Source organism: Panulirus ornatus, chromosome 32, assembly GCF_036320965.1.
Source record: "Panulirus ornatus isolate Po-2019 chromosome 32, ASM3632096v1, whole genome shotgun sequence".
Taxonomy (NCBI): Eukaryota; Metazoa; Arthropoda; class Malacostraca; order Decapoda; family Palinuridae; genus Panulirus; species Panulirus ornatus.
The window spans coordinates 25,336,213-25,350,894 of record NC_092255.1 but is presented as its reverse complement, the minus strand read 5'-3'; the positions used below and the strand labels follow the sequence as shown (position 1 = coordinate 25,350,894).

Here is a 14,682-nt window from a genome sequence, read left to right as displayed (position 1 = left end):
CTGAATTTTATTTTGAAATGGTAGCATCATTAAAGCTAAAGATATGTTAGAAGTTTTGAAACATAGATATCTCTTTCAGATTAACTTAACCCTGTTGGATTACATCACTAGTACCTCCATTAAAGACATACAGCATTTCTACAATGTATTTTAACTTCCATGAATGGAGCTATGTAGTCAGTCACCCTTCCTTCATTTCTGGCAGAGCAATACTGGAACGTAATGATGTGGGGTCTGTACGGTGGGACACGTGGCCAGTGCTGGCACTGGTGGGAGGGTTTAGTGCAGCCCAGTTCCTCTTCTATGTGGTGGCCCCAGCTGTTATCCGCGTCACCTCTGCCACCGCCCTCAACTTGGCCCTCTTCACGGCCGACTTCTACATCCTCATCACTGGCATTGCACTCTTCAAATTCAAGGTGAGGTATTGATTTGGGAAGTAGTGAACAAGAATGAGAAAATATACATATCACATATACAAGTAAATATATTTGAAGTAGTCTGGGAAAACCACACAATAGTCTGTGGGGCTTGGTCTTGGATGAGGGCTCTGGTTTCAGTGCTTTATACATGACAGCTTATGTGGATGTGATCATATGAGGCCATTCTTCAACCTCACCAATACGGGAAACTGCAAAGAATGTAGAGGATATATGGATAAGGATATGAGTATATCTTTTCACTCTTTTGCCGTTTCTTACTGTAACGAGATAGTGCCAGGATCAGATGAGATGCCTTCCCATTCTTGCATCCATTCTCTAGCAGTCACATATTATGATCCGAAACCAGAGCCACTGCTACTACGCACATGTTGTCCCCAATCCACATTTTGTGGTTTTCCTTGTCCACTTCACATGCTGGAATTCAGCATACTGACAGTACATCACCCCTGGTATACCAAAACACTCCAATTTGTTCTATCCTTTGCATCCCTCATCCTCATGAATGTGTAAGCCATAAATATAATAGTTCAGTGTAACATCCATGCCATCCTTTCATATTCTTAGTCCCCCACCACCTCTAGCACCTGTTTCCACATAGGCAGTCTCTCTTTACTCATCCTTTCTTTATGTCCAGACAATTTCAAGCATACTCCACTCCACTGTTTACCACACCTTTCAGTTATAATGTATTCCTTACACAGTCATCCCCCCTTACAGTGCCTAACAACCTCAGGCATTTCATGTTCAACAAATCCAACCTTTATTGTTCTTTTGGATATATGGCCCAAGCTTCACATCCTTACAGCACTTTCAAAACCACTACACCTTCAGATGTTCTCATCATTGCCCTTCCAGACACTGACCTTACCTTCTACAAACTCCTTTGTTCATTCAGGAATTCAAACCTCATATTTGCTTTAAGACCCACTTCAGCTTTCCATCTGTTCTATGTTCACTGCAAGGTATGTAAAGCACTCCACTTCTTCATGGTTTTTCTTCCATAGACTTGCTCTCAAAACATCCTTGCTGCATCCCCTCACCTTACTTTTGTTAATGCTGTCTCTGAACTTTCCTCATGCATACACATTCCCATACTGTCACCAGCTTCTGGAGTTCCACTCTCTTGAGTACAGATTCACCTTCCACTCCCCAACCCCTTTTCCTTGAATTAACCTTCCTCATTACCCTGTCAACAAACATTTTAAACAACCATAGTGATGTAATGCATCCTTGAATTGCACCCACGTTGACATTCACATTTCTCACCTTCTCACATTTATATGTTTACTGTTCTGGTGAAAACTCCTCATTGCATGTAGTATCTTTCCACTTATCCTTATAACTCTAACACCTTCCACAAGGCCTCTCTGTGGAAGGCCTATCATACATTTTCTCCAGGGTCCATAAATGTCAAATGCAATTTGATTTATACGTAGGGTTTCTAAGTCTGCCTGCTTTTGAATACACTCAAGTGAAATGTGACCTTCAGCAAGTATGTATCACTGTCAGTTGAAAAAGATGGTGCTGTACTTGTCAGACTTATAGATGAACTCACTTCAAAGGAGTGTATTATTTCCTTTTATGATTGTAATGCAGCTTTTTTTTTTTTTTAAAGATGTAGGAGCCCCATTAAAGGGGTCCAGGGGTTATATGTGATTACTATTCTATCTGTATATGTCTCTGATGGCAGGTTATACATATATGATGATATTATTATTCTGTCTTTCTGTATCTCTGATGCCCATTCCCTTCAGGAACTCCCTCAAGGGGGTGGCCACGGCAAAAGTTTCCACTTTTGACACTTCTTAGCCTTTAGTGTATCACCCTTAAGAGGCCACTGGCAAAGGAAAACTCTGGCATAGTGTTTCCAGATCCTCCTACCTAATGTTCCTACCAATTATCTTTACATAATGTGTCTACCTAATGTTCTTGCCTACCACCTCTACTTAATGCTCCCACCTAATGTTCCTACCCACTACTTCTACCTAATGTTTCTTCCTAATGCTCCTGCCTAATGTTTCTCTCCACTACTTCTATATATTGCTCCTCACATTTTGCCAAAAGGCAGGGCAAGTGCATAGCACTCACCCATTCACCAGAGGAAAATCTAGTTACAAAGAATTAGTTGTGTGAGTTCAATGTTGGCAAGTTTGTACGTTTGTGGACAGATTGCCAGTGGTCCATGTGTGGGTGAGGCAAAAAAAAAGAAAAGACAGCTACCTGAGTCAGTGGAGTGCAATTTGACAACTACTAAAGTGCTGACTTACTATGCAGCTCTCTCTAACCTTCCTGATAGCCAGGTGGGTAGTACCAGTAATATACCTCCCTGGTATATTATATGACCCCAGTATTCCTTTCCATGGGCTTCAGCAGCTTCAGAAAACTCTGAGATATCTAGAAAAGACATCAGAATACTAAAAGGTCTGAACCCATATGTGCTTAAGATGTGTGCAGATACAGTAGACATAAACTCTTGACATTGTGCTCCAGATGTCACTTGAGAAAGGCAGTGCAAGGAAATTGGAAAAGGGCAAATATCATTCTCTCCTCTAAGAAGAGAGATTAGGAAGAGGCACTATTCTCACTGACATGTGCTCCATAAGGTTCTGGAAAATATAACAGAAAGTGAAAGGATGACTTTCCAGAGAGGAGAAACTATATAATTACGGAATGGTTTTAGGGAAAGGAAGTTGTGTAACAAACCTCTTACATTTCTGCAATAATATGAGCCCTGTTATTTACAAAAGGGAAGGCTGGGTGGTTTGTTGGTATCTACTGCCAGAAAGCACTTTAGGTCCATTGGTTCCATCTGCTGCCATGTCCACACCCAAGTATCTAAAACAATCCATTTTCTCCAGGTTCTCTCCATTCAAACTCCCTTTTCCCTGCTAAACTAATAAACTTAACTTTTATTCTCATTAATTCTTAACTTCCTCCCTTCACACACTCTTTCACACTCAGAAACCAGCTTTTGCATTTCTTACTCAAATTTGCAACCAGAGCCATGTCATCAACAAATAGCAAGTGATTCACCTCCCAAGTCCCCCACCTTCTACTCATCCCATCTGCATACACATTAAACAATCATGATGACATCATACACACCCGCTGCAGACCCACCTTCACCTGAAACAGTTTTCCCTCCTTTCTTCCTGTTTTTTCCCATTCACACATGTGCCATACTCCCTTGATAAGAACTCACTGCTTTTGGTAACTTTTCTCCCACACCTCATACTCATAACACCTTTCGCAAAGCATTTTTGTCAGTGCTATCATATTCTTTTTCCACATTCATAGTAACCATATACAAAGCCTTCCATTTCTCGTAAGCATTTCTCGCACAGATTTCCAAAGCAAACACCTAATCCACGCATACTTTAACACACTGTTCCTCCATGATCTGGTAATCTGTACATAAAACTTACTAGGTATGCTCAACAGGCATGTACTTATGTGATTCAGACATTCACTTTTGCACCCTTTGCCTTTATACAATAGCACTGAACAGGCATTCTGCTAGTCCACACATTCTTCTATGCACAAAGAACCCTATCCCCCCTCAATCATCCTGTGTCATACTTCAGCTTACATGGTTTCATCCACAACCATAACCACCCCCTGATATTTAAAACACTCCACTTTCTCTAGGTTCTTTCCATTCAGATTCATACTAACCAACCAGAACTTTGTCCCCTTCTAAACTTTAGAACCTTAGTTTTATTCACAATAACTTTGAACTTTTTTGTTTCATGCACACTTCCAAACTCAGACACCAAATTTTGCAGTTTTTCACTCACTTTTGGTACCAGAGCTTTGTCAACAGCAAATACCAGCTGACTCAACTCCCAGACCCACCCCATCACCTTTAGCTTAACAGACCGTATGCAGATCTGGCCCTTCCCAAAGGACCCTCTCATTTACCTCTATTACCACCCCATCCATTAACAAGTTAAACAGCTGTAGTGACATTACAACACCCAAGCCTCAGATCACTCTTCAGCTGCAACCACTCGCCTTTCTGTCTAACCAACTCACACAGGCCGTACTCTTTTGATAGAAGCTCCTCACTGGGTTTAGTAGCTTTCCTCCCACAGTATAGGTTGACAGCTTTGTGAACTAGTGTAATGCATGGGATTGGCCAAACCCTTTATTCTGGCAGTTTGAGGACCAAAATTTTTGAAGACTAACATGTTTGTATTGAATGATATATCAAGATTAAGAGATTGTCAGAGGTTGTTTAGATTTGAAGAACTGATAACAAGCATAGATTGTTAAAGAGTAATAAGGATGGAAGATGGAAAGGTAAAGGAGACCAAGGAAAATTTTAGTTTTGCAGTGGAAGGTTACTTGTTACATGTGCAGAATGAGGGAGAGTTTTAAGAAACTGGAAAGTGAAAGTGTAAGATTTTGAAAATATTGAATCTGGGAAATTGTTGAAGAATGAGAATATTGAACACTTTGAGCATTTCAGAGTATTGTATTCTTCAAGAGTGTTGGAAACTGAGAGGTGTGGAGGCTCATGAAAGTTTTGGAACATGTGACAGTAGTGAAGGTAAAACCATGTTTCATACTCTTTTGTTTCAGTTCCATCCACTGTACTTCCTGTCGTACATCCTGGTGGTTACAGGTGTTATAGTTTTTGTCATCAAGCCCACTCCCATTGCCTCCACCAACAGGGGCTACTACAGGTGCGTGGTTGCTGTTTAGTCATTAATGACTACAGGTGGGTGTATTTTGTATACTGTTATAATTGAGTAGGCAACACATAAGATTATTGTAGTTGAGTGGATTACAGATAAGATTGCAGATGTATGATATATTGTAATTGAGCCAGTCATACATAATACTACAGATAGGCTTCTATCATATAAAAATACAAATGGAATACCTTTCATGTAAAGCAACAAATTGGTGATTGTAATATAAGACTGCAAGTATGTGGCCTCTTTTTTTGAACTACTTCCAGGTAGGTAGGTAACTGTCATATAAGACTAAAATTGGGTGGCTTTAATGTAAGAATGTACTTGTAGTTGGGTGGATTACAGTGTAAACTCTGTATATTTATGTATTTAAGGTATCAAATATGACTCATTAGTGCATGTTATTATTTATTGTAACAACCTATATATATATATATATATATATATATATATTGTCAAAAGAAAAAAAAAATATATATATATATATATATATATTGTCAAAAAAAAAAATATATATATATATATATATATATATATATATATATATATATATATATATATATATATATATCTTTTCTTTCATACTATTCGCCATTTCCCGTGTTAGCAAGGTAGCGTTTAAGAACAGAGGACTGGGCCTCTGAGGGAATATCCTCACCTGGCCTCGTTCTCTGTTCCTTCTTTTGGAAAATCAAAAAAAAAACGAGAGGGGAGGATTTCCAGCCCCCCGCTCCCTCCCCTTTTAGTCGCCTTCTACGACACGCAGGGAATACGTGGGAAGTATTCTTTCTCCCCTATCCCCAGGGATGATATATATATATATATATATATATATATATATATATATATATATATATATATATATATATATGTGTGGTGTGAGGTGGTTTGATCGAGTAAGTAACGTAAGGGTAAGAGAGATGTGTGGAAATAAAAAGAGCGTGGTTGAGAGAGCAGAAGAGGGTGTTTTGAAATGGTTTGGGCACATGGAGAGAATGAGTGAGGAAAGATTGACCAAGAGGATATATGTGTCGGAGGTGGAGGGAACGAGGAGAAGAGGGAGACCAAATTGGAGGTGGAAAGATGGAGTGAAAAAGATTTTGTGTGATCGGGGCCTGAACATGCAGGAGGGTGAAAGGAGGGCAAGGAATAGAGTGAATTGGAGCGATTTGGTATACCGGGGTTGACGTGCTGTCAGTGGATTAAATCGGGGCATGTGAAGCGTCTGGGGTAAACCATGGAAAGCTGTGTAGGTATGTATATTTTGCGTGTGTGGACGTATGTATATACAGGTGTATGGGCGTGGTTTGGGCCATTTCTTTTGTCCGTTTCCTTGCACTACCTCACAAACGCGGGAGACAGCGGAAAAAAAAAAAAAAAAAAATATATATATATATATATATATATATATATATATATATATATATATAGATGTTTAAGTAAAAGTAATCATAGATAAGTAATGAAAATACAAGGATATTGAGACATCAGTAAATAGATATGTAAATTCATTGGTTAACGAGTGTTTTGCTGTATATGGATAATTTTCCCTTCCATATAGCCCCAGTATGAACGAACTTTTTCAGAGAAATCTCTGTTGGTCGTTCAAGTAGTGGTAATGAAGTAGAACTGACCACCACCCCTGGTACAGCCACCAGCAGCATGGGTGGTGGTGCTTCATTCACAGAGTGGCCACCACTTCCTCCTGAGGTGAGGGGATGCCCCGACTACCCCTACCCACACTCTCACTCCACTGAGTTTAGGCAAGGTCAGTCTACACCTTTCATAAGTAGCAGTTGTTATACTAGGGGGTGGTGTGATTTATTGCAATCAGATCTGTTTTTGATAAAAGCAATTGGAATGGGGACTGAAAGATTATTGGTGATTAATGAATATGAAAATTACCAAGATTATCTCTATGTTGGAGGGAAACATATTGGGTTTGAGGGCATAGTGAAGTTTTGAATTTAATTCTTTTATTCAAGCACTCTATGGGTTTGTTTACAAAGTACTGTATGTCTAATTTCTGACTATCTGTCCCTAGAAATGCATTTTGTGTTTGTGGCTTATTATAGGATGTTTTTTGTAGTTAAAAAGCCATTTTTATTAGATAATGGGTCTATAGTATCTTTGAATTTTTTCTTGACTCTTACATAGGTAAATTATTCCCTCAGGTTTTTCTTCGCATTGTGAGAAATTCTCTTTTCTTATTCTCTATGCAGCCAAATTTTTGCCATGCAGTATGTTTGCAATCATATGTACATTTCTTGATCCTTTGAAGTCTTGGTAGAGAGGTGGGTTGGCCAGCATATGGTGGCAGAGGCAGGGAGGATTTGATGATGCTCTGATAAGAATAAATAATGTTTTATTGAATGATACATTCAGCCCAACAGCTTGAAATATACAGAGGAAGTACTTACAATGAAGATGGCAGGACTACAACAAGGGGAGAGGGTTTCAGACAAAAAGCCTTTACATAAACTTAATATTTTTATGTAAGATGTTCACAGAGGTAAGAGTAAGGGTGCTCCTATATTGGACTTTCTGAGTTGGATTGGCTTGTTGCAGTTGTGGTGGTAAACTGAAATTTGGGAATTAGAATCTCAGGTAGCAGGAAGTACCAGTGATTGATTTACTGCAGGAGCATCCTCACAAACTGTTTGGATGAGGTCAAGTTAATGGTCTGCAAGAGATGAGAGGACTAGTGTAATTAGAGTCTTTTAACAGGTGTAAGAGGGAACAGTGATGATCTTACATTCCCTCCTCTACTCTTTATAATTTCCTATTTGCACTTTACATGAAGAGAGTTTTACACAGGTGAGGTCCCATCTCTGGAACATTCTCTTCTGTCATACTACGTTTTGAATTTATGTATGATGTTTGCAACATCTGTCCTCACTCATTCTGTTCCATTCATTTACCACCTTTATATTATAAAAGTATTTCCTTGTTAACGAGTTTTGTACTGTCCACATCATTGATCTTTTTTAAGAATTTAAAGGTTGTGTTCAAGTTACCCCTCACTCTTCTCTCTTCCAAGTTAGGTATATTTAAAGCTTCCAGACTTTCTCTGGAACTTAGCTTTTTCGATTCTGGTACCATCTTTGTCAATCTCCACCAGACCTCCTGTATGAGCTCCTTGTGCTACCGTATATGTGGTTATCAAATTTGAGAAGTATAATTTAGTTTTAACCTTATGTAGGATATGCATTAGTCTTTGTTGTGTGTTGGATAGGAAGGAAAACCATGCAAGGAAGGCTTGGGAAAGTTTGGAAAGAATTAAGGGTGGTTGTTTATTCAGGTGCAGAGTCTAAGTACTGCATCTTGTGTCTACTTAGAAATTAAAGACAACAGATGGAAAACGGTGTTGATGAGTTCTTGATGGACTGAACAACCAGAGTGGGACTGGAGCCTAAGGAGACAGTAGGAGTTTGCGACATGATTAGAGATGAGACTAATGTGCTTAAGTTCATCCTTGTTTGGTTGAGAGTAATGTGGTAAGCTATGGTCCAGCTCTGGAGGTTATTAAGGCCTTTCTAAAGGTATAGTTGATATATCTGTTGTTAACACTGATACCAACAGTAGATTATTAGCATGCTTTCATTGAGTAGGTGAATTCTTGAGGGCATCATTTATATGGAAGAGGAAGCTCAAATGTCCCATCTTTGTGCCTTGCAGAGCCCCACAGGTAATGGGTTAGAAGGATGAGATGGCTTCCCAGAAGGGTTCATCCTGGTAGTGCTCACTGAGGAAGCCTGCGAGCTATGGAATGAAACTTCCTTGCAACCCAGATTTTATGGATTTATAAATCATTGTGTGATGGTTGACTAGGTCTGAGGCTTTGGTGAATGCAGTAAAGGGAAGAGCCACATTAACTTTCAACTTTCTCTTTTCACTCGCTCTCCCAAAGTCAGACATCAGCTTCTACAGCTTCCCACTTAAGTCTTCCACAAGAGCTGTGTCATCAACAAACAGTAATGGATTCACTTCCCAGTCTCTCTCTGTCTTTCTTTCTAAAAAAAAAAAATAACTGCAGACCAACCCCACTTGATAAAATCCTTATAGTCACCACCCTCATCATCCCATCTGTTAGCAGATCAAACAGCCATAATGACAACATACATCCTTACCACAAATCCACCTTCACCTGAAACCATTCACCCTCTTCTCTTCCTTCGTACATACATACTCCACTCTCTAGTTAACAGCTCTTCACTGTTTCTAGTAGCTATCCTAGCATGACTTTAATTCCTAATACCTTCCACAAAGGCATCTCTATCAACCCTTTCATCTACTTTCTCTAAATCCATTAATTCTATAAACATATCCTTCAGTTTCTGTAAGTACATTAATTTCTCTCAGATTCTTCAAAGCAACTACATGATTCACGTCCTTTACCATTCTTGAAGCCATATTGTTCCTCCCCAGTCAGATGCCTTGTGCATGCCGCCACCCTCTTGATCACTACTTATCAGGTATAATTGGCAAACATACCTTTAAAATTTGAACATTCACTTTTGTCCCCATGCCTTCATACAATAGCACTTTACAGGCACTCTGCCAGTTCTCTGGCACCTTACCTTGATCCATACGTACACTGAAAAGCCTGACTAACCAATCTACAACACAACACTGTCACCCTCTTTCTTGAGAGAGTCAACTGCTGTCCCATCCACTCCAGCCACTTGATGCTCTTTATCTTACATAAGGCTTTCACCACCATGTCTATTTTCACCAAACCAATTTCCATGACTCTCTTGCTTTGTATACATCCACATCACAAACATCCTATATCTGCCAACCTGTCATTTAATGCATTCAACAGCCCTTTGAAATACTCTGTCCATCTCCTCTTCACCTCATCTTTGTCTCTTATCACTTACCCTGTTGCTCCCTTCACCGATGCATCCATTTGCTTCCTTTTTACTTCACACTATTCACCTCCTTTCAAAACATTTTCTTGTCCTTACTGAAGTTTGCCAGTTTCCTCTCATCTTTGCCCTGTTGTTCAGCCCTTGCACCTTTCACATGACTTGCTGCTATTTCTTGTGCATCTCCCAGTTACTCACACTCTACCACTACAAGTGATACCCATGCAAGGTTTTATCATCTCTATAAACAGAAAAGAGCACCTACAGTTTTATCAAGGACCATCTGGCTTCAGAGAATCCTGCATTTCTGTGCTCCTTTGTGTAATGCAACCTCAGAGGTACAGAAACCAAAGTAAGAGATTCTAGAGTTGTATGATAATGTTGAGAGAGATACAATTTGTCTTTTTCCCAGTTTTCCTCAAATGGTGTTCTGTGAACAGGTTATACATTGTCAACTCAAATCCTTTTAACACATCCATTTTGTTTGTTTCCTACAAGATTTTAATCATATTGAGGCTTTTTTTCAGTGTGTCCCATCTTCATTACTTTGCATTTACCTGGGTTGAATTTCATCAACCAAATATCAAACCAACTTTGAAGTGTAAGTCCCTTTGTAAGTTGATGCACCGCACATTTTTCACATTTCTCTTGACCATAGTATCATCCATAGACACATTCAGGTATGAGTTTTAGTCTTTCTGACAAGTCATTACATAGATGAAGAGCATTGGTTTCCAAAACCAAGCCTTGCAGTACACCACTGGAAACCCCAACCCATTTCAACAGGCTTCTCTGACATGAATCCTCAGTCCTCTTCCACTAAGTTAGGTCTTTATCCAGTGATGGATATTTTTCTGTGTCTCATCTGAAAATCTAGCTTCTTTACTAACCTCCTCTATGGTAAAGTGTCAGCCACTTTTGACAGTCCAGGAATATGCAGTCTATCTCTTATCTTAAATGGAGCTAACTTTCTCATTAAGCTCAAGAGATTTGTAGCTTACACCTTCGTGTCCATGAACTAATGTTGTCTTTCACTTAGAGATTTAATAATTGTACAATTAATCATCTTTTTGCTATCTGGTTTTCTTTTTTAATTTTTTACAGACCACACTTGTCAGTGAGACTTGTCTGTAAACAAGTCAATTCCTCGATCTCGTTCATATAAGTTAGGCACAGCATTTGCACTCTTCCACTCCCTTAGCACTACACACTCTTCCAGCAATTTTTTTAACAATATTTCAGGCAGCCTGTCAAGTGTTTCTGCACACTCCTTTAGGACATATGGAGAGGGTTCATCAGGACCGTGTGCCTTATGTGAGTCAAGATCCTTTAGTCATTTCTAACAATATCAGTGCTTTCCAAGTCCTCTTCCTCATCCCCTCTTATTGGTGTTGGGGATGTAGTGTCCTCAGATCTAAAAATACTTCTGAACTTGTCATTCACTTCCTCTCATATTTTGACATCTTTTCCAGCTCTTCCCTCTGGATCCCTTACCCTTATGAGCTACTCTTCAACGAGCAGTTTTCTCCCACTGAATATATAGAAAAGTTTCAGATTTTTCCCTATCTTGTCCACAGTATTCTTCTTGAAGTTTATCCGTTCCTCATTCCTTATCCTGCTGTATTCATTTTTTTGCTCTTTTACCTTTCATATGCTGATATTTTTTTCTGAATCACACCTCTTTGTTTTCTAACCTGTCCTGACTTCTTCATTACAGATTGCACAGGACCATTCATGACAGTGGTCTATATAATGGCTAAAGGGACTCCATTTTCCTGTTTATGTTCTGAAAGAAATTGTACAGCATTGAACATTTTCCACATTTTCTTTGAGTCCGGTTTCCACTCTAATCCCAATTTTTTATTCTAATTAACCACTTAGTTGAACTCAAGCCTTGCATGATCACTTTTACTAATCGTGTATCGTACCCGATATTTCCAGTTTCCACATTAACTTAGTGTAAAGATAAGACTTACCAATTTTCATGTATTCACTGACAAGCTTTTTGTCTTCATGAGAATCCAAATTTTCCTAGCCTTTTTCTTTATAATTGAAATCTATAATGAGAACTTCAGCAAATTGAAGGAGTTTGTGTCTCACTACCCTCTACACCATCTTGATTGTTCCTTTATTGTTTTGATTGAGTGTTTGTTCTGGTTCATTGCAATTCTATGGAAGAATACATGCTATCAGCACAAGTATGCAAATCTTTCCTAAAGTTATCAATATTTCCTGAAACCTGATTTTGTCTCATATTAAGAGGGCCAAAGCCCCTTCCTCATTAAATTGTCTTCTCTTTGCTGTTATACCCTTCCAGACAGATTAGATCAGGTCATTCCCTTAGTTTTGGTCCTTGAACTCCATCTCCTTATCATTTATAACCAATCATTCCATGTTCTTCTGTCTGCATGATTTAGCAAAAGGTGGGGAACAGACTTTCCACTTAATAGATGGAATGCATGGTACTGATTGGTTGCCATGTTAATCCAAAGCATAATCTAACAGGTTAAAATTACTTGGAGCAGACACTTGTTTGAGAATGTGAAATTGGTTTTTACTAAAAAATTTTATATTCTGTATATAAAACATGTGACAAGGGAGTAATACATTGGTTATAAGATATTTATACATCTTTAATGTTAATGTATGAACTATGCAGTTATATAGCAATGAAACCTCATTAATTCAGTCTAAATTGCATGCAAGGGAAAATAGCCTACAAGATTATTTCCCATACATGTCAGGCTGGATGGATCACATATATAACTTGCCAAAATCTGTTCTCCTATTGTTTTGACATGAAATCTTCATTACATGGTATGTTTTCTTAGTTTTGTGTTCACGCTATATAATTATCAATTTCTTCTTCACTTCCATCTCTTTATTTTCCCTCTTCCTCTATTTCATCATACTTCTAAGAATACATGGTTGAGAGGCAAGACTGTTGAAACAGTTATCCAGGAGGTAGGAGCACCAATCACAGGCCAACTTGTACAGCAGCTTTGTGACATTGAACCAGTTAGACATGCTTAGTTTTTGCATGTGTGTGCATGCATTTGTATGGCCCCCCTCACACACGCCAGTTTCCATCCACATACACAAACACACACCACCACAGCTTCCTTTCTCATATATATGCCACTCACCTTATAGTGACTATCATACCATTTAGTTGATTTTATGTAGTGTCTGCATTACAAAAAATTACATGTAGCTATGGTGTGGTGAGTGGCAAAACTGTGGTGAGTGTTGGTTATGCACTTTTAGTGTAGTTTATATGTGACACTGGTCACCCAGTTTACAGGAAACATAATGGTATTGTATACAGTAAATTTGACTTAATCATTGTGTCTGTAATCAGTCAAAAGATATTATGTGCTGGGAGAGGAAAATAACAAACATTATGCCATACTTCATGTATGACAGTGCAGTAAATTTTTGTATGTATGGTCTGAATTTTTATGGCTTTCTTACTTTAGTGAAAAGAGAAAACATTCAGTATATGTCTCGGGTAGTCATCTTGATTGCATCACTGAAACGGTTAGATATTGATGGTAGTGATGTAAAGCTATGATGAGTAGGAGATGGGAAATGCTGGGTAGTGCAAGTAAGCCTGAAAATACTGATTATTTTACTTTAGAGTGACTGACTGTATTATCTTTTTATGACCCTTCCCTTAAATTCATGTTTTCTGGCCTCATAAAAAGTATACATTTCTTTGTGAAGAATGTCATCATTTATTAGCCATTTTTTAAGAAAATAATGCTTGCATTCTCAATGTTCACCATGAATTGAATATTAAGTGAAAGTATACATCCACACTTAGACAAAGAAGTCTTGCTGCTGAATTGACATGTACAGAAAATGTGTGTTCCACTTGCATTTTCCTCAAATTGTGTCATACATGACGTCTGGAAATGTGAAAATTATCCTTACCAAAATGCACAATGAATTATTTGATAGCTTGTTTATTTTTCCATTATTAGATGCATCAAGTGCCACAAGTATTATGAGAATTACTTACACAGAACTGGGGTCATGAACCCCCTCTCCACTGGCTTTCAAGAGTAGGGACATCCATTTCTCTAGGAGTACACTTGCTACCCTCTTACCATACCTGTTTTATGTTTGTTAGATGCCTGGTAAGAAGTAAGATGTCTCAGTCAGTTATCTTTGGTTTTTGTGTTTTTAATCAACAGGTTACTGTTAGAGAGCTTTTAGGTCAGACACCCTTAACATGCAGCTTATTTCTCATCCCTTTTTAGAGGTGACATTCCTTACTTGGATAAACTGGGTTACAAATCCAAGGACTGTCTAAATGTTATCCTTTTGTATGCTGGGCAAACTTGTGTCATGTGACTCCCACGTATGTTTTTCTTGAACCACTTGCATCTTTCACTCTTCTCTCATATTTCAGCTGTTTGTATGATAAAACTACCTTCACTTTGATTGGACTCCCTAATCATATTGTCATTTGCAGGTTCATCTGTGGCTCCTGTCCCAGCTGAGTACCCAAGTACTCCCCCATCACCTCCCCAACAGTTTAGGTCATTGCCACGACCAGCTCGTCGTGAGCAATACCCAGGTGGTACAGCTGGAGGCCAAAGGGCAGCAACTCTCCACCGCCCAGCGCGGGTACGTTTCCAGCTTGAGTAAGGGTCGCCTCGCTTC

At 38.8% G+C, this 14,682-nt stretch overlaps 1 protein-coding gene across 1 annotated transcript in view; it reads left to right on the top strand.

Annotated features, from left to right (window-relative positions):
* The window catches only part of LOC139759274 (solute carrier family 35 member F2-like), a 67,764-nt gene that overhangs the window by 33,127 nt on the left and 19,955 nt on the right, over positions 1 to 14,682 (top strand). The window contains exons 5-9 of the mRNA XM_071681419.1: positions 206 to 416; positions 5,025 to 5,128; positions 6,727 to 6,908; positions 11,254 to 11,325; positions 14,492 to 14,663. Coding sequence (XP_071537520.1) covers positions 206 to 416; positions 5,025 to 5,128; positions 6,727 to 6,908; positions 11,254 to 11,325; positions 14,492 to 14,663 — 741 coding nt within the window. The remainder of the gene's footprint in view (positions 1 to 205; positions 417 to 5,024; positions 5,129 to 6,726; positions 6,909 to 11,253; positions 11,326 to 14,491; positions 14,664 to 14,682) is intronic.